At 37.7% G+C, this 20,768-nt stretch overlaps 1 protein-coding gene and 1 pseudogene across 1 annotated transcript in view; both read right to left on the bottom strand.

Moving 5' to 3' along the window:
• The window catches only part of ADGB (androglobin), a 246,686-nt gene that overhangs the window by 180,361 nt on the left and 45,557 nt on the right, over window positions 1-20,768 (bottom strand). Inside the window, exon 3 of the mRNA XM_030929016.1 lies at window positions 6,946-7,038. Within this exon, the coding sequence (XP_030784876.1) occupies window positions 6,946-7,038 (93 nt within the window). The remainder of the gene's footprint in view (window positions 1-6,945; window positions 7,039-20,768) is intronic.
• On the bottom strand, window positions 11,951-12,091 carry LOC115897098 (annotated as a pseudogene).

Here is a 20,768-nt window from a genome sequence, read left to right as displayed (position 1 = left end):
ATCAGAACTTGTTAACCTTCTTGGTTGGAAGGGCTCATGTTTATTCTGCTATCCTAAATTCAGGATTTTAAGGTACTTTATGATAGTGTAATCGAGTAGCTTAGCTTCAAAATGCATTTTGAAACTTTTTTTCCTTTATTTCTGTTAGCCATAAAATATTCTGTAAAATTTAGTTTCCCTCCTTTCCCACCAGGCATCCCGATGCACAGTGCTCACTTATCTAAGTATGCGCTTGCTTAAAAATCCCAGGGGCTACTTTTGAAATAAACCAGGCATAGAGATCCAGCTGCAGAATTCTCCTGCTTAAGTGGAGTTATGAACAATTAGTCTACCATTATCAGGCCAAAGTCAAGATGATGTCAATGATATCAACCAGAACTGCAGATGGGCAAATATTCAAGATAGCCATTGGAAGAGACTTGCAGACCTGCATCCTCCTGGACATGTTTCGCCTACCAAGTTTTCCCTCTTAAACTCCCTCAATTAACCCCCAAAGCAAAAATTGTCTTTTAAGGGCATAAGCCTGGCCATTCCCCAACTTCTAGCATTTGAATACAGTTACTTTACTTTCACCACATCTTGTTTCTTGTGTTCTGGCCTCTGGGCAGTGAGCAGCCAAACTTGAGTCAGTTACTAATTTGGTGCCCTTTGTGAAAAACTGTGTGCTTCAAGTGACTCAGCCTGTATGCCTGGTTTCCAATGAGTGGAGCAATTGCCTGCAGCAGTGTGCCAGGGATTATTTGTTAATGCTACCAGTCAGGGCAGGGGCCGCTTGCAAATGCCAGCAGCTCATGGCTAGTTGTCCCCAAACCTGGGACCAGCAGTTACCAAGACTGCCTTTGTCTCAGGGAATTTCCCTTCCCTCCTTTTCATGGCATCAGCTCTTGCTATCACTCTCTGTTGGTGTAAGGAAAGCAACACCTGGGAAGTCAACAGGCTCCAAGAACTGGGGAAGTCAACTGGAATGCACCTGAAAATCCTCTGTCTCTGCCATCTGGTTTCTCTAGCTCTTTGTCCTAGTGTAGGTCATCTGTGCTGCTGTGTTGGCCTCTGTGACATCTGGACTTAATGCAGGACAATTAAACTGTGGTGCTGTCTGCGTTTGAGACAAGGTCTCAGGATATTTCTGCAGTATCATCTTTCAGGGATCAGTTTGGGGCGCTCCATCTGTGTCAGATCCGTTCGTGTTTGTGTCTGTTTAGTCTGACCCCTACTTCTGAGGGTGCTTTGGAATGGTCTCAATCGCACCAGCCAAGACCAGGTCCATCTGATTGTCAGAATGCAGCAAAACAGGCTTCTCCTCACTAGGGAACAAACCCTTTCCAAAATCCTGGCCCCTGATTTTTGCGGGCACTCAGGAGTATTTATTGTATCTGTGTCAAGCTTTGTGCAGGAAAAAAAAACCATGTGAATTATTTTCTAGTCTACCTGAGACTCCAGCTGGTTACACACTGGGCTTGCTTGTGTGAAAATTTTAAAACTGATGGCAAATTACAGTAAAAAAGAATCAGAGCTCAAATACTTAACCTGCAACTTTAGAGTTAAGTAGAACCTTCTAAAGCTCTCTATCTATTTTTCTTTTCTGCCTGTTTTGAATCTGCTATTATTAAGCTAATGGTGTTGACATAAAACATATGATTTCAAGGTTATTCGGACATTTTATTTTTCTTATATAGTTCATCCAGTTTCAGCTAAAACTTAAACATTGGAAACTCATTTAAAACTGAAGGCAAAAGGATAAAACATGTTTTTAAAAATGAAAACGGCTTTATCCAAAATTTTGGTCCAGAGCTATTACAGGATTACTTACCAGGGCAAGCAAAGTTTAGCCACGTGGACAGGTCTCAATTTTCTCAAAAATAAGATGGATCCAGCTATCTTTTATAGGCCACTGAGTTTTTGATGTTCTCTCATGGCTAGAGTCCTGAGATAAAAACTACTGGGTCTTTGTGTGTGTGTGTGCACGCGTGTGTGTGTGTGTGTATACATACACACATATACATATACATGTTTAGATATGTTTATGTATATGTACCTGTATTATGCTTTTTGTTGTGTCTAACATACTACCAAACTGGCTTGTGAATAAATGAGTATTCATAAAATAAGTCCAAATGCTTTTCAAGTTCAAATGAATCTTTGGTAAACAAAACTTGTTTTAAAATTATTAGTACAATAAAGCCAGGGAAGGTGGCTCACACTTGTAATCTCAACACTATGGGAGGTGAAGGTGGGCAGATCACTTGAATCTAGGATTAAGAGACCAGCCTGAACAACATGGCAAAACTCTGTATCTACAAAAAATAGAAAAATTAGCTGGGCATGGTGGTGTGTGTCTATGGTCCCAGCAACTTGGGAGGCTAAGGTAGAAGGACCACCTGAGCCCAGGAGGTTGAGGCTGTCATGAGCTATGATCATTCCACTGCCCTCCAGCCTGGGCAAGAGTGAGATCCTGTCTCAAAAAATAAAATTAGTAAGATAAAACTAAAAATGTCTTCAGAATCATCAGCATACATTTTTGTCTAGATATGTTTTATGTTTGCCTCTGCTAGTTATTTTAAGGTGTCAGAGTTTGGCACAAAGATTGTGAGACTATCAACCCAGCCAAAAACAAAACAATCTTTGTTTGTGTGACTTTTTTTTTGTAAACAAATAAGACTAACTTAATATTGTTATTTCAATAAAAATGACTAAATCTTCTGAGTTATCAGCAAAATGCCTACGTATTTCACTTTAAGATTCTTATTTAGGTGAATAACCAATGTTCACAGACTTGATAAATGGTTAGAAAAAAAACTTTAAATGATGACTACCTTTGTTTAATATCTCAGTTTTCAAGACTAATCTATTATACACTGTTAAAAATAAAAAAAAAATGAGTACATAAAAATGAGATAAATGCTTGGAGGAAGATTTTTTGTGTAATTTAAAATTTTAAAATTATTTTGGATGCTCATTGGATATCTGGTCATTTCCAACTAAAAAAGGGTTTAATATAAAAAATACGTGTTTCTAAAATTTGTGAAATGGTTTCATTTATGAAATGCTAATATCTGATAAACAGTTAAGGATTTCTTGCTGCTTAGGTTTTCATGAAAATTTAACATTACTAAAAATATAAATTTTTGTTAATATATAATTCCATAAATTGTGTTCTTATTTTAAAAAAATTTTACATAATTTAGGGGTTATTTACAAGTTTTTTATTTAAAAAGGTGACTTACATAGTTTGGCTCTGTGTCCCCATCCAAATCTAATGTTGAATTGTAATTCCAAATGTTGGGGGAGGAGCACAGTGGGAAGGTGATTGGATCACGGGGGCAGATTTTTTCCTTGCTGCTCTCCTGATCATGAGGGAGTTCTCATGAAATTTGATGGTTTAAAAGCTTATGCACTTCCCCCTTACTCTCCCTCTCTCCTGTCACCGTGTGAATAAGTGCTTTCTTCCCCTTCACTTTCTGCCGTGATTGTAAGTTTCCTGAGATCTACCCAGCCATGCCTCCTATATAGCCTGTGGAACTGTGAGTCAATTAAACCTCTTTTCTCCATAAACTGCCCAGTCTCAGGTATGTCTTTATAGTAGTGTGAGAATGGACTAATACAGTGGCTGGACACAGTGGCTAATGTTTGTAATCCTAGCACTTTGGGAGGTCAAGACAGGAGGATCACTGGAGTACAGGAGTTCAAGACCAGCCTGGGCAACATAGTGAGATCCTATCTCTGAAAGTAAAATAAAGTAAAAAAAAAAAAAGTAAATAAAAGAGAGATATTTATATAAATATGAAAATATATTTTTGGTTAAAAAAGGTTATAAAAATAATTTTATGTAAAAAACTTAGATGGTAAACTTTTGGCCTAAAATAAAATGACTTATTATTTAAAAAAGAAAACCACATAAAACAAGAAAGTCCAAACATGTCATATATGGTCTGTGTAAGTTGTGACAATGTACATAAATTATTTTCTAGAGTCTTTCTAAAATTGGACCCCTATGTTAAAAAAAAGGTTTTCTTAAGGTATTTATTTGCACTCAATAAAATTACTGTAAGTTTTTATTTAAATTCTATTATTTGTTTATTTTAAAAACTTATCAGAATCATATCTCAAAAATTCAACTTTGTTGTTTGTTTTGCTGCTTTTAACTCTTTCTCCCTTTCAGAAAGACTGAGATGATAACTTTCTCCTTCAGCTTTTTCATCAGATCCTGTAACTTTTTTCATCTGGTTCTAGTTGTTGTTGTGGCCTGATGCTAAAATGTTTTATCTTAAAAATAAAATAAATGTAATACAATAAAGTATAAAGTAAATGCAATGTTTTCCAAAACTATAACTTGATTCTGTACTCTTGGCTTTTTAAATATGTCTAAATTTTTCAATGAAATCACAAAATTTCTCATGCAGTTACTAAAAATTGTGTATTCCCCTACTATACTCATAACCTTGAACACACTTTTCTGGTGTCTGATTCAATTAAAGTTTTTTTTTCATCACGTTTGACTTCCAGGTTATCTAAAGGGGTTTTCCATAAGGAAAATCAATCACACTAAAAAAGATTTCTCTTTGCCTTTTGGGCAACTGGCTTTAAAAAAATAAGATTTTATATTTTACCAAGATAATTCCTATATTATTATTATTATTAGATTTTTGATTGCATAAAACCCTGCGATTAAAAAGAGTTAAGGTTTTTACATTCATGTAACCTTTTATATTGCCTTTAAAGTCTTTTAACTATCAGGCCCATGATTCTGTTATTGTTTATTTGTTTGTTTTTGAGACAGGGTCTTGCTCTGGTACTTGGGCTGGAGTGCAGTGGTCCAATCTCAGTTCACTGAAAACTCTGCCTCCCAGGTTCGAGTGATTCTTGTGCCTCAGCCTCCGGGGTAGCTGGGATTACAGACATGCATTACCACACCTGGATAATTTTCATATTTTTAGCAGACATGTAATTTCACCATGTTGACCAAGCTGGTCTCAATGAACCACCCACTTCAGCCTCCCAAAGTGCTCAAAGTGCTGGGATTACATGAATGAGCCACCATAGCCAGCATGTGATCCTGTTTTGATCAAATGTTTTGAGCCCTTTAACGTCTTTGACAAATGTCATCAAAAGTTAAATTTTTCTAAATTAAGTCTCAGATTTGTTGCTGAAACTTATCAAAAGTATAAAAATTAATCACTACAAGGTTGTAAAATATTTTTACAATTTCCAGTCAAGTCATGGACTACTATCAATACCTTCACCCCACTGAAAGATTTCTTATCAGGTGCTATTAACTAATCATTCTGCTGTTAAGTTACAGAGTCTTGCCTCCTGGGCACACAGATGCCTAAACAGCTGATAGCTCAATGCATAAAACTTAAAGACAGGTCAATTTGGTACCCTTGCTTTTTGACTTTAATTTTGGGCTCTTATATTACTTAAAAGGGCTTTAATAATTAATAAACACCTGCCCACCTCCATTCCTATCTTGCCTAAAATGGGTAATCGGCTGTAAGTCTTTTGACTCTAAGTCCCTTGGCCAGAGGGGTGCCACCAAGGAACATGATGGCCTGGCACAGGTAGTCACACCAGCCTGACATTAATATGAACCAAAATAAAACCTTGACCATTGATACTGCCTCTGGCATATCTTGCCCAAAAAGGAAAGGGGGAATATATACTGAAAAGTAAAATCCTAAGGCTTCCCCAACTTACTGGGCAGACCCACCTCCTTGACCAAGGGAACCTCAGGAAAAAGACTTTTATGTTTATACAAATTTAAAACAGCATCATCTTGTGCAATTCATACCCGTTATTTGTATGAAATGTAAACCATGTACTTATATTGAGCAGAGACTGAATATTGTTAGTAACACATTAATATTAAGTACATTATATTAATATCACAGAATTTATATTCTTCATGTCAATGTTATCTAGTACTATAAGTAACATAAAAGTGTGGTTCATATATATTTTATTTTATTTCAAATATCTTATAAGTAGGCATTCAAAAAATACTCTGGCAGATAGAATATTATTTTTGTGTTTTAGTGAATCTTTGAATTTAGATTCATCTGATTTACTCAACTAGTAAGAGTACTTGAAAAATATGGTGGATATATTATATTTTCTTGAATTAGTAGTAGTTCTAATGAGGCTAAAACTTTTAGAAATAAAATAAATTTTATATATATACATAATTTTAATGGATTCCACAAATGTACAGAACAATCAGGTTTATTACCATCATTTGACTACTTCTAAATCATTTAGCCCACTGGTTTCCTATGAATTAAGTGAAAATAATAGCAGATTCAAGGAAGGACAAAGGCATTAGTGGTAATTTAACCCTTGGAAAATCTAAATATATTCAAACTAACATAGCTGTTATGAAGATAGACCAGTGTGTCTAAAAATTTAATCTCTATAAGTGCTATTTAAAAATGAAAGTTTATTGAGTGATGTTCCAGTCAATATGATTCAAGTGTTTGGGTGTGAGATCCAGAAATAAATGCGTTCTCTGGAAAATGCTTCTAGAATCCCTGAAATAGAGATATCTAAGTGCAAAATTCTTGGACCAGAAAATTAATGCTAATAAACACAGGAGAAAACAGATCTCCATGCTATGAATGTTCGTGCAAAGAAGCAGAAAGAAGTGTGTCAGTCAGAAATTAAGGAATAACTTCATACACAACATTTTAAGTGATAATGTAACGTTTTGGAGAGAAGAAGAAAAATCAAGGCTCTAAACAAAAATTCAATAATATCTCAGAAACCAGTACAAGAAATATTAAACTATATTGATAAACATTTATTTTTGATTAGTTGCCAAAAAGCAATTACTTTTTTTACTGAATACCACAAGAGAAAATTACCCTAAATCATTATAAAAATGCAATTTTTATCACTAGGATAATACATCCACATAGTAAGTATTTTATTCAATAGAAAAAACTTTCTTACCCGACTAAATAAAATATCCTGTGGACGTTTCCAGGAATAAATTTTCAACGATGGTGGTAACTCAATCTTTCCTTCAGGGTCTTCAAAAAAATGCTATATAAAAATAAATTGAGTTTTTTCTCCATATTGTTTTATTAAAATAAAAACAACTGAATTTTAATAAAAAAGAAACAAATTGATTTGGTCAATCAATAAGCCTTTACAGAGCAGTTTGTGTCCTTGTCGTAAGAGCTAATTCATGGAGTATTTTAAAAATACTGAATTTAACAATAATGTATATAATTAACATATACTCATTGATTACATGTAATATGCTCATTGATTTTTGAGCTGCATTTTGATTGTATATGAGGTAGCCCAAACAAGCATGAGATGCTTTGGAAAGTAAATTAGATATGGCAGGAAAGCAATTTACGAGGGGCCAGACATGGCCACATTCTCCGTTGAAAAAATTTTTTTACCTGAATGGAGAAGATTTAAAAATATTTACTTAATTTTCAACTATTGGAATCATAAACAAGATTATATATAAATAAAACTTGGATGTTTGACCTGATTTTCATTTATCAATTTTAAAAATTAATCTCTTTCCTTTGAGATAATTATAGATTCATATACAGCTGTATGAAATAATACAATGGGTTCTTGTATTCCCTTTACCCAATTTTTCCAAGTGTAACATCTTGTGAAACTGTAAGCAGTATCACAACCAAGATATTGACATAGATGGTCAAGATATAGAACAGTTTTATCATCACAAGTACCATTCCTATGCTTTTTCATAGCCATACCTATGCTTCCACTCCCCATCCCATACCCCATCCCTAACACCTGGCAGCAATCCTCTGATCTCTATTTCTATAATTTTGTCATTATATATTAAATGTCTATATAACATTCAGTAATATTATATAGATGAAATCACATCATTTGTGGTATAATTGTAAGGAAGTATGAAATCCTTTGGATTTGTTTTGCTTCTGTCAGTATAATTCTCTGGAGATTCATCCAAGTTGTTTCAGGTATCAATAGTTTGTTTTTGTTTATTGCTGAGTAATATTTCATGTATAGACATTTGTTTTTTCACCAATTGTTTATTGAAGAGCATCTGGGCTGTTTCCAGGGTTGGGCTATTACCAATAAAGCTGCTGTGAACACCTGCATAACATAAGTTTTCATTTATCTAAGATAAATGCCCAAGAATGCAATTAATTCATTAATTTTTGAACTCTTACTATGGGTCAATTAGTGAGCTCTGGAGAAAGAATAATATCCAAATGCATAGTCTCAAATGCTAGCAATCTAGTAAGTTAGAAGTGCTTCAGGCAAGTACTATGTAAGAGTTCTTCTTATAAAACATAACATTAAAATTGCCAGTTTATAAATGAAATTGCTTTGGGAATATAAACCATCTGTACAGGAAAAAGAGCAACTAAGCTTCACCTGAGTTAATAAGGACAGGGATAAATAAATACTGTTTTGTGATTTTCATAGTAATCACGTTTTTACCCTAAATCTGGTGTGGCCTGAGAAACAGGTTATATTTGAGGGCATTGTGTACAGTTTGAACATCGTAAGTATATATGTTTATCTTAAGATGTAGTTTATTGTCACCTTTAAGATACTGGAATAATCTGAATGAAGACAAAGCATATGTCAACATCCAGGCAAGATTCTCAAAAAGTGAATCATCGAAAAATTGACTGAATTTCCAGGAGCTGTTGCTACACTTCTGGGGTTTCCTCACGTCATTTTCCCCTCCTGTATTGCAAATATTTAGTTGTTTTAAAGTCCCTTATCTAACAATGCCAAAATCTAAAGTGTTCATGGATCAATTTCTATTATTTGATTTCTCCTCTTGGTTTTCAGTCGCTTGGTTCTGTTTCTTTCCATATCTTGTAATTTTTTTAAAAAAACCTTTTATTTTATAATTGGGGGTACATAAGTAACTTTGTTCCACAGGTAAACTCATGTCACAGGGGTTTGTTGTACAGATTATTTCATCAGCCGGTTATTAAGCCTACTACCTAATAGTTATCTTTTCTGCTCCTCTCTTTCTTCCCAGCCTCCCTAATCAAGTAGATCCCAGTGTCTGTTGTTTCCTTCTTGGTGTTCATAAGTTCTTATGATTTAGCTCCTACTTAGAAGTGAGAATGTGTGGTATTTGGTTTTTTGTTCCTGCATTAGTTTGCTAAAGATAATACCCTCCAGCTCCATCCATGTTCCCACAAAAGACATGATCTTGTTCTTTCTCATGGTTTCATAGTGTATGCGTACACATGGTGTATATGTATCCATGGTGTATATGTATCACATTTTCTTTATTCAATCTGTCATTGATGGTTATTTAGGTTGCTTCTAGGTTTTTTGCTATTGTGAATAGTGCTGCAATGAACATTCACATGCATGTATCTCTATGGTAGAATGATTTATGTTCCTCTGGGTATATAGCCAGTAATAGGATTGCTGGGTCAAATGGTAGTTCTACTTATACCTCTTTGAGGAATTGACGTAGTGCTTCCTACAATGGTTGAACTATAAGCATTCCTTTTTCTCCACAACTTCACCAGCATCTGTTACTTTTTTTGGCTTTTTAATAATACAAATTCTGATAGGTGTGAGATGGCATCTCTAACAATAAGTAATATTGAGCTTTTTTCACATGCTTGTTGGCTGCACGTATGACTTCTTTTGAGAAGTTCAGGTCTGTTCATGTCATTGCCCACTTTTAAATGTGGTTGTTTGTTTTTCTCTTGTAAATGTGTTTAAGTTCCTTATAGATACTGGATATTAGACCTTGGTCAAATGTACAGTTTGCAAATATTTTCTCCTATTCTGTAGTTTGTCTGTTTATTCCGTTGATAGTTTCTTTTGCTGTGCAGAAGCTCTTAAGTTTAATCAGATCCACTTGTCAGTTTTTGCTTTTGTTGCAATTGCTTTTGGTGGCTTTGTCAAGAAATCTTTGCCCATTTCTATGTCCAGGATGCTATGGTATTGCCTAAGTTGTTTTTCAGGGTTTTTATAGTTTTGGGTTGTACATTTAAGTCTTTATTCCACCTTGAGTTGATTTTTGTGTATGGTGTAAGAACAGGGTCTAGCATCGATCTTCTGCATATGGCTAGCCAGCTATCTCAGCACCATTTATTGAATGGGGAGTCTTTTCCCCATTGCTTGTTTTTGTCAGCTTTGTCAAAGATCAGATGGTCATAGATGTGTGGTCTTATTTATGGGCTCTCTACTCTGCCTCATTCTTCTATGTGCCTGTTTTCAAATCAGTACCATGCTGTTTTGGTTACTATAGCCTTGTATAATAGTATAGTTTGAAGTCAGGTTGCGTGATTCCTCTAGCTTATTCTTCTTCTTCTTCTTTTTTTTTTTCTTAGGATTGCCTTGACTATTTGGGCTCTTTTTTTGTGTCACATGAACTTTAAAATCGTTTTTTCTAGTTCTGTGAAGAATGTCATTGGTAGTTTGATAGGGACAGAATTGAATCTGTAAATTACTTTGGGCAGTATAGCCTTTTCAATGATATTGCTTCTTCCTATCTATGAGCATGGAATGTTTTCCTGTTTGTTTCTGTTAGAGCGGTTTTGTAGTTCTGCTTGTATATTTGTTTCACCTCCCTGGTTAGCTGAATTTCTAGGTATTTTCTTCCTTTTGTGACAATTGTGAATGGCTTGCCTTTCTGATTTGGCTCTCATTTTGTCTATTGTTGGTGTATAGGAATACTAGTGGTTTTTATACATTGAATTTGTATCCAGCAACTTTGCTGAATGATAGCAACATCAGCTACTGGAGCTTTTGGGACAAGACTATGGGGTTTTCTAGATATGGAATTATGTCGTCTTCAAATAGAGATAGTTTAACTTCCTGTCTTCTTGGATGCGCTTTATTTCTTTCTCCTGTCTGATTGCTCTGGCTAGGACTTCCAATACTATGTTAAATAGAACTGGTGAGCGAGGGCATCTTTGTCTTATGGTGGTTTTCAAAGGGGAATGCTTCTGGCTTTTACCCATTCAGTATAATGTTGACTGTGGGTTTGTCATAGATGGTTCTTATTATTTTGAGGTATGATCCTTCAATACCTAATTTATTAAGAGGTTTTTACATGAAGGGGTGTCAAATTTAATCAAAAGCCTTTTCTTCATCTATTTAGATATTCACGTGGTTTTTGTCTTTAGTTTTGTTTATGTGAAGAATCACGTTTATTGATTTGCATATGTTGAGCCAACCTTGCATCCTGGGTATGAAGAGTACTTGATCCTGGTAGACTAGCTTTTTGATGTGCTGCTGAATTTGATTTGCAAGTATCTTGTTGAGGAATTTTGCATCGACGTTCATCAAGAATATTGAGCTGACGTTTTCATTTTTTGTTGTGTCTCTGCCAGATTTTGTTATCAAGATGTTGCTGGCCTCATAGAATCACTTTGGGAGGAGTCCCTCCTTCTCAATTTTTTAGAATAGTTTCAGTAGAAATGGTACCAGCTCATCTTTCTACATATGGTAGAATTCAGCTGTTAATCCATCAGGTGCCAGGCTTTTGTTTGGTTGGTAGGCCCCTTATTACTGATTCCACTTCAGAGCTTGTTATCGGTTTGTTCAGGAAAACAATATCTTCCTGGCTCAGTCTTAGGAGGGTGTATGTGTCCAGCAATTTATCCATCTCTTCTAGGTTTTGTAGCTTGTGTGCATAGAGGAGGTTGTAGTAGTTTCTGATAGTTGTTTTTATCTCTGTGGGGTCAGTAGTAACATTCCCTTCATCATTTCTAATTGTGTTTATGTGGATTTTCTTTCTTTTCTTTGTTATTAGTGTAGCTAGTGGTCTGTTTTACTAATTTTTTCAAAACAACAGCTCCTGGATTTGTTGATCTTTGAAATTATTTTTCCTGTCTCAATTTCCTTCAGTTCAGCTCTAATTTTCATTATTTCTTGTCTTCTGCTAGCATTGGGATTAATTTGTTCTAGCTTCTCTAATTATTTCAATTGTGAAGTTAGATTATTAATTAAAAATATGGACCTCTTCACAAATTTGTGTGCTATGCTTGTGCAGGAGCCATGCTTGTGCAGGGGCCATGCTTGTGCAGGGGCCATGCAAATCTTTTCTGTATCATTCCAATTTTAGTATATGCACTGCTGAAGTGAGCACTGTATACTGATTTTGCATCCTGAAACTTTGCTGGAGTTGTTTACCATCTGAAGAAGCTTTTGGTCTGAGACTATGGGGTTTTCTAGATATGGAATCATGCCATCGGCAAACAGGGATAGTTTGACTTCCTCTCTTCCTATTTGGGTGCCCTTTATTCCTTTTTCTTAGTTGATTTCTCTGGCTAGAACTTCCAATACTGTGTTGAATAGGAGTGGTGAGAGAGGACATCTTTGTCATGCGCCAGTTTCCGAGAGGAATGCTTCCAGCTCTTGCCATTCAGTATAATGTTTGCTGTGGGTTTTTCATAGATGGCTCTTTTTATTTTGAGGTATGTTCCTTCAATACCTAGTTTATTGAGAGCTTTTAACCATTTCCCACTTGCACCCAAGAATACTCACCAGCAGTGCTTGCAGTTGCAGTGTTTATTCCAAGATAAAACACGTTTGGTATAAGAAATTCTTTTACCACCTCTAAACGTCAAAGCACTGAATTCCTACATCCTGTTCAAGAAGGACAATCCTGAGCACATGATTAACCAGGTAAACCTCAGACTCCTGTTGATTAAAAGAATGCTGGAAAAGCATCACACCCCAGGGCAGCAACATCTTCAAGGTCACCCATGTTCTGATGATGCCACACATCTTCACCTGTCTGGAAGACATTTTGCCCAAAAGCCTACTACCAATATCAGGGAAATGAAATGAAATCCAAGTAATCACTGCAAAGTTTGAGGTTTGCACAACAGCAAGGACGGTAATAACATCTGGAGAGAAATACATTGTTTTTTTGCAGAATGTGATGCTCCACTTTGTGTTATTCTGTGCTTTGAAATTTATCACATGAAGAAAAGTATTAAATACTGATCATCATATACATTTCTGTTACATTAAGATTAGAGAGAAGTTCTGTTTAGAAATAACTCTAAGAACAGCTTTTTATGTTTTATTTTCACATTGAAAATTAGTCAGATTTTCTTCAGCCTCAAAGAGTATGTTTATGTAAAATTAAATGAATGCAGAAAGTGAGCTGCACTTTTTTGTAAATGGGAAATGGCTTAACATCAAGGGGTGTTGAATTTTATCAAAAGTTGTTTCTGCATCTGTTGAGATAATCATGTGGCTTTTGTCTTTAGTTGTGTTTATGTGATGAATCACATTGATTGATTTGTGTCTGTTGAAGCAACCTTGCATCCTGGGAGTGAAGCCTACTTGATCATGGTGGATTAGCTTTTTGATGTGCTGCTGGATTTGGTTGGCAAGTATTTTGTTGAGGATTTTTACATCGATGTCCAGCAAGGATACTGGCCTGAAGTTTTTTGTTGTTGTTGTGTCTCTGTCATGTTTTGTTACCAGGATGACAATGTTCTCACGGAATGGGTTGGGGAGGAGTATCTCCTTCTCAATTTTTTGGAATAGTTTCTGTAAGAATGGTACCAGCTTGTCTTTGTACATCTGGTAGAATTCACATGCTCAATAAGTTTTGATGAATGATATAGACTGAGTATAAAAATTAATATGGGCTCTAGATAATGATGTCTTCTTCTAGAGAGGAGAATTTTACTTCCTTTTGGCAGGCAGAGTACAAGATGTACCTGACTCAGTCAACACTGGGTTTCTTTTGCTGTGCAGAAGCTCTTTAGTTTAATTAGATCCCATTTGTCAATTTTGGCTTTTGCTGCCATTGCTTTTGGTGTTTTAGACATGAAGTCCTTGCCCATGCCTATGTCCTGAATGGTACTACCTAGATTTTCTTCTAGGGATTTTATGGTATTAGGTCTAACATTTAAGTCTCTAATCCATCTTGAATTAATCTTCGTATAAGGAGTAAGGAAAGGATCCAGTTTCAGCTTTCTACTTATGGCTAGCCAATTTTCCCAGCACCGTTTATTAAATAGGGAATCCTTTCCCCATTTCTTGTTTCTCTCAGGTTTGTCAAAGATCAGATGGCTGTAGATGTGTGGTATTATTTCTGAGGACTCTGTTCTGTTCCATTGGTCTATATCTCTGTTTTGGTACCAGTACCATGCTGTTTTGGTTACCGTAGCCTTGTAGTATAGTTGGAAGTCAGGTAGCGTGACACCTCCAGCTTTGTCCTTTTGACTTAGGATTGTCTTGGCAATGCGGGCTCTTTTTTGGTTCCATATGAACTTTAAAGCAGTTTTTTCCAATTCTGTGAAGAAACTCGTTGGTAGCTTGATGGGGATGGCATTGAATCTATAAATTACCTTGGGCAGTATGGCCATTTTCACGATATTGATTCTTCCTATCCATGAGCATGGTATGTTCTTCCATTTGTTTGTGTCCTCTTTGATTTCACTGAGCAGTGGTTTGTAGTTCTCCTTGAAGAGGTCCTTTACATCCCTTGTAAGTTGGATTCCTAGGTATTTTATTCTCTTTGAAGCAATTGTGAATGGAAGTTCATTCCTGATTTGGCTCTCTGCTTGTCTGTTACTGGTGTATAAGAATGCTTGTGATTTTTGCACGTTAATTTTGTATCCTGAGACTTTGCTGAAGTTGCTTATCAGCTTAAGGAGATTTTGGGCTGAGACGATGGGGTTTTCTAAATATATAATCATGTCATCTGCAAACAGGGACAATTTGACTTCTTCTTTTCCTAACTGAATACCCTTGATTTCTTTCTCTTGCCTGATTGCCCTAGCCAGAACTTCCAACACTATGTTGAATAGGAGTGGTGAGAGAGGGCATCCCTGTCTTGTACCAGTTTTCAAAGGGAATTTTTCCAGTTTTTGCCCATTCAGTATGATATTAGCTGTGGGTTTGTCATAAATAGCTCTTATCCAGGCAACCTACAGAATGGGAGAAAATTTTTGCAATCTACTCATCTGACAAAGGGCTAATATCCAGAATCTACAAAGAACTCAAACAAATATACAAGAAAAAAACAAACAACCCCATCACAAAGTGGGCAAAGGATATGAACAGACATTTCTCAAAAGAAGACATTCATACAGCCAACAGACACATGAAAAAATGCTCATCATCACTCGCCATCAGAGAAATGCAAATCAAAACCACAATGAGATACCATCTCACACCAGTTAGAATGGCAATCATTAAAAAATCAGGAAACAACAGGTGTTGGAGAGGATGTGGAGAAATAGGAACACTTTTACACTGTTGGTGGGATTGTAAACTAGTTCAACCATTATGGAAAACAGTATGGCAATTCCTCAAGGATCTAGAACTAGATGTACCATATGACCCAGTCATCCCACTACTGGGTATATACCCAAAAGATTATAAATTATTCTACTACAAAGACACATGCACACGTATGTTTATTGCGGCACTATTCACAATAGCAAAGACTTGGAATCAACCCAAATGTCCATCTGTGACAGACTGGATTAAGAAAATGTGGCACATATACACCATGGAATACTATGCAGCCATAAAAAAGGATGAGTTTGCGTCCTTTGTAGGGACATGGATGCAGCTGGAAACCATCATTCTTAGCAAACTATCACAAGAACAGAAAACCAAACACCGCATGTTCTCACTCATAGGTGGGAACTGAACAATGAGATCACTTGGACTCGGGAAGGGGAACATCACGCACTGGGGCCTATCATGGGGAGGGGGGAGGGGGCAGGGATTGCATTGGGGAGTTATACATGATATAAATGATGAATTGATGGGTGCTGACGAGTTGATGGGTGCAGCACACCAACATGGCACACATATATATATGTAACAAACCTGCACGTTATGCACATGTACCCTAGAACTTAAAGTATAATAAAAACATGAAAAAAAAAAAAAAAAAAACCACTGGGTTTCAGGATTTGGTAGGGCTGGTGTAAATTTGATTTGCCCTTACTTCATACAGAATGCTTAGCTGGTCTGGTGCACTGTCTAAAAAAGCTGGAGTGTTTATCAGGGTCCCTTTACCTTGATGTTCCTAAATTTATCTCCAAAGCACCATTAAATCGTTTTTTACTTCAACTTCGAGCTGCTGCTGTTTACTCATGTGCTCCATAGCTTTTCCTTCATACATAGTTTAGGAGTTGAGTAAATATCTTGAAATAAAATTATATGCAAAATTTTCAGATCGCTTCTCTGCCATTAGTCCTGGGGTTTAGGTTCAAGTCTGGATTGCTTTAGCAGTCCTAGGCAATATCCTCTCTCTCTCCAGCTCAAGAAACTGACACAGGTCCCAGGACACTACTTTGCACTTGATTCCTAATCTTCATGTCTTGAATTAATAAATGTACTTGAGAGAGGAATAAATAAATAAAAAAAGAACAAGGTGAATGTGGAACTGACCTTGTTGTGGTTCTCTTTTCCCCAGGACTTGGGCCTCCCTCATTAAGAAGTTAAGGGTAATCTTTCTACATTATTTTTCTTTAACTGTGTCCCTTATAATGACCTTACAGTACCACATAATATATTCACAATTTGATACAGCCATCACATCCTTTAGTTCTCATCACTTAGCTAAAGAACTGAGACCCTTCTCTGGACTTAGAGGGAAGGGTGAATTCATCTGAGGCTGATTTCCTGATGACTAGCCTCACATCTAGGGAAGTGGCCTTCTGCAAAACTCCAAGTATTCTTGCTATAGTTGGATGCTTAAGGAAATTAATCTTAGTAAAACATTGATGCTGCAAATCAGGGCTAGGAGCTACCATGCAACCGTTTCATGCAGATGCAATCACAAGGCTTGGACACTGTCCACCACTCACTCCAGTGGAGGAACTGCTGCTTCATGAGCCATGGGTGAGATTGTGACAGACCGGAAGTGGAAAGTAAGGTTCTATTCTAGATTTTACCACTTTACATTTTGGTTTGACCTGGTGCTCTCCTACTTTTGAAAGCTAAAGTGACAGAACAGGATGTTGGTTAAGGTTCTCAATTGTCACATTCTAATGGATAGGCCCTGTTCACAGCAAGAGTTGGCCTAGTGCTTTTTTAAACTATGTAGTTTTATAAAGCTCCTTAGTACAAGGGCCACAGTATCTACTTTAGGGTCCAATGTCAGGAAGCCCCATTTGCATATGCTGGCCCAAAATGAAATGGACATCAGGTGACCAACACACTGAAATCACACTTGTTAGTGCTCCAGTATCTCTGATTTTCCTCCAATAAATGTTCATCCAATAGACTTGCCCTTGGTTTAATAACTCTGATAAATCCCAGTATTTGACCCCCAACCTTCCAGGGATTTGCAAAAACTTTTTCAGTCATGTGATGAAGGAATGCTTGCTCTCCAAGCTCCCTAAAATGTTATTTTTATATCCTATTTCAAAAATTTCAAGTACTTTTGCCTTTCCCTGTCTGTAGTTTCTCCAGACTTCGGAATGACTCATCTCTAGAACTTTTCCAGAGTTCAACTGCTCAACTGAGGATTTGCACACTCTATCTTTCTGATGTAAATTCTGAAGGCTAAACACACACACACCCGCACCCACACATACTCCCTCTCTCTCTTTCTCTCTCTCCATAAGTTTTGAATCACTAAAAAAAATACATAACTCCCTCTCTCTCTTTCTTTCTCTCCGTAAGTTTTGAATCACTAAAAAAAATACATAGAATATGCCAATTTTCATTTGAACCCAGAGAATTCAAAGCCCTCTGCATCTAGAAGTCCCATAATCATTTTAGATGTAGTGCAGGGGGCGGAGCAAGATGGCCGAATAGGAACAACTCCAGTCTCCAACTCCCAGCGCGAGCGACACAGAAGACCGGTGATTTCTGCATTTTCAACTGAGGTACTGGGGTCATCTCACTAGGGAGTGCCAGACAATCGGTGCTGGTCAGCTGCTGCAGCCTGACCAGCGAGAGCTGAAGCAGGGCGAGGCATCACCTCACCTGGAAGCGCAAGGGGGAAGGGGATCCGTTTTCCTAGCCAGGGGAACTGAGACACACAACACCTGGAAAATTGGGTAACTCCCACCCCAATACTGCGCTGTAAGCATACAGGCACACCAGAATATATCCCACACCTGGCCGGGAGGGTCCCACGCCCACGAAGCCTCCCTCACTGCTAACACAGCAGTCTGCCGCGATCTATCCGCAAGGCAGCAGCGAGGCTGGGGGAGGGGCGCCCGCCATTGCTGAGGCTTAAGTAGGTAAACAAAGCCGCTGGGAAGCTCGAACTGGGTGGAGCTCACAGCAGCTCAAGGAAGCCTGCCTGTCTCTGTAGTCTCCACCTCTGGGGACAGCGCACAGCTGAAGACCAACAGGGGAAGTAGCAGGAGCCGGTGCAGACGCGAACGACTCTGTCTGACAGCTTTGGGGAGAGCCGTGGATCTCCCAACGCGGAGGTTGAGATCTGAGAACGGACAGACTGCCTGCTCAGGTGTGTCCCTGACCCCTGAGTAGCCTAGCTGGGAGACATCCCCCACTAGGGGCAGTCTGACACCCCACACCTCACAGGGTGGAGTACACCCCTGAGAGGAAACTTCCAAAGGAAGAATCAGACAGGTACACTCGCTGTTCAGCAATATTCTATCTTCGACAACCTCTGCTGCTGATACCCAGGCAAACAGGGTCTGAAGTGGACCTCAAGCAATCTGCAACAGACCAACAGGCAGTCCTTCTGACTGTCAGAAGGAAAACTATCAAACAGGAAGGACACCTATACCAAAACCCCATCAGTACGTCACCACCATCAAAGACCAGAGACAGATAAAACCACAAAGATGGGGAAGAAGCAGGGCAGAAAAGCTGGAAATTCAAAAAATAAGAGCGCATCTCCCCCTGCAAAGGAGCGCAGCCCATCGCCAGCAACGGATCAAAGCTGGTCAGAGAATGACTTGGACGAGAGGAGAGAAGAAGGCTTCAGTCCATCAAACTTATCAGAGCTAAAGGAGGAATTACGTACCCAGCGCAAAGAAACTAAAAATCTTGAAAAAAGAGTGGAAGAATTGACAGCTAGACTAATTAATGCAGAGAAGATCATAAACGAAATGACAGAGATGAAAACCATGACATGAGAAATACGTGACAAATGCACAAGCTTCAGTAACCGACTCGATCAACTGGAAGAAAGAGTATCAGCGATTGAAGATCAAATGAATGAAATGAAGCGAGAAGAGAAACCAAAAGAAAAAAGAAGAAAAAGAAATGAGCAAAGCCTGCAAGAAGTATGGGATTACGTAAAAAGACCAAATCTACGCCTGATTGGGGTGCCTGAAAGTGAGGGGGAAAATGGAACCAAGTTGGAAAACACTCTTCAGGAAATCATCCAGGAGAACTTCCCCAACCTAGTAGGGCAGGCCAACATTCAAATTCAGGAAATACAGAGAACGCCACAAAGATACTCCTCCAGAAGAGCAACTCCAAGACACATAATTGCCAGATTCACCAAAGTTGAAATGAAGGAAAAAATCTTAAGGGCAGCCAGAGAGAAAGGTCGGGTTACCCACAAAGGGAAGCCCATCAGACTAACAGCAGATCTCTCGGCAGAAACTCTACAAGCCAGAATAGAGTGGGGGCCAATATTCAACATTCTTAAAGAAAAGAATTTTCAACCCAGAATTTCATATCCAGCCAAACTAAGTTTCATAAGTGAAGGAGAAATAAAATCCTTTACAGATAAGCAAATGCTTAGAGATTTTGTCACCACCAGGCCTGCCTTACAAGAGACCCTGAAAGAAGCCCTAAACATGGAAAGGAACAACCGGTACCAGCCATCGCAAAAACATGCCAAAATGTAAAGACCATCGAGGCTAGGAAGAAACTGCATCAACTAACGAGCAAAATAACCAGTTAATATCTAATGGCAGGATCAAGTTCACACATAACAATATTAACCTTAAATGTTAATGGACTAAATGCTCCAATTAAAAGACACAGACTGGCAAACTGGATAAAGAGTCAAGACCCATCAGTCTGCTGTATTCAGGAGACCCATCTCACATGCAGAGACATACATAGGCTCAAAATAAAAGGATGGAGGAAGATCTACCAAGCAAATGGAGAACAAAAAAAAGCAGGGGTTGCAATCCTTGTCTCTGATAAAACAGACTTTAAACCATCAAAGATCAAAAGAGACAAAGAAGGCCATTACATAATGGTAAAGGGATCAATTCAACAGGAAGAGCTAACTCTCCTAAATATATATGCACCCAATACAGGAGCACCCAGATTCATAAAGCAAGTCCTTAGGGACTTACAAAGAGACTTAGACTCCCATACAATAATAATGGGAGACTTCAACACTCCGCTGTCAACATTAGACAGATCAACGAGACAGAAAGTTAACAAGGATATCCAGGAATTGAACTCATCTCTGCACCAAGCAGACCTAATAGACATCTATAGAACTCTCCACCCCAAATCAACAGAATATACATTCTTCTCAGCACCACATCGCACTTATTCCAAAATTGACCACATAATTGGAAGTAAAGCACTCCTCAGCAAATGTAAAAGAACAGAAATTATAACAAACTGTCTCTCAGACCACAGTGCAATCAAACTAGAACTCAGGACTAAGAAACTCAATCAAAACCGCTCAACTACATGGAAACTGAACAACCTGCTCCTGAATGACTACTGGGTACATAACGAAATGAAAGCGGAAATAAAGATGTTCTTTGAAACCAATGAGAACAAAGATACAACATACCAGAATCTCTGGGACACATTTAAAGCAGTGTGTAGAGGGAAATTTATAGCACTAAATGCCCACAAGAGAAAGCAGGAAAGAT

Source organism: Rhinopithecus roxellana, chromosome 4, assembly GCF_007565055.1.
Source record: "Rhinopithecus roxellana isolate Shanxi Qingling chromosome 4, ASM756505v1, whole genome shotgun sequence".
NCBI classification, from domain to species: Eukaryota; Metazoa; Chordata; class Mammalia; order Primates; family Cercopithecidae; genus Rhinopithecus; species Rhinopithecus roxellana.
This window is presented reverse-complemented; position numbering and strand designations above follow the sequence as displayed.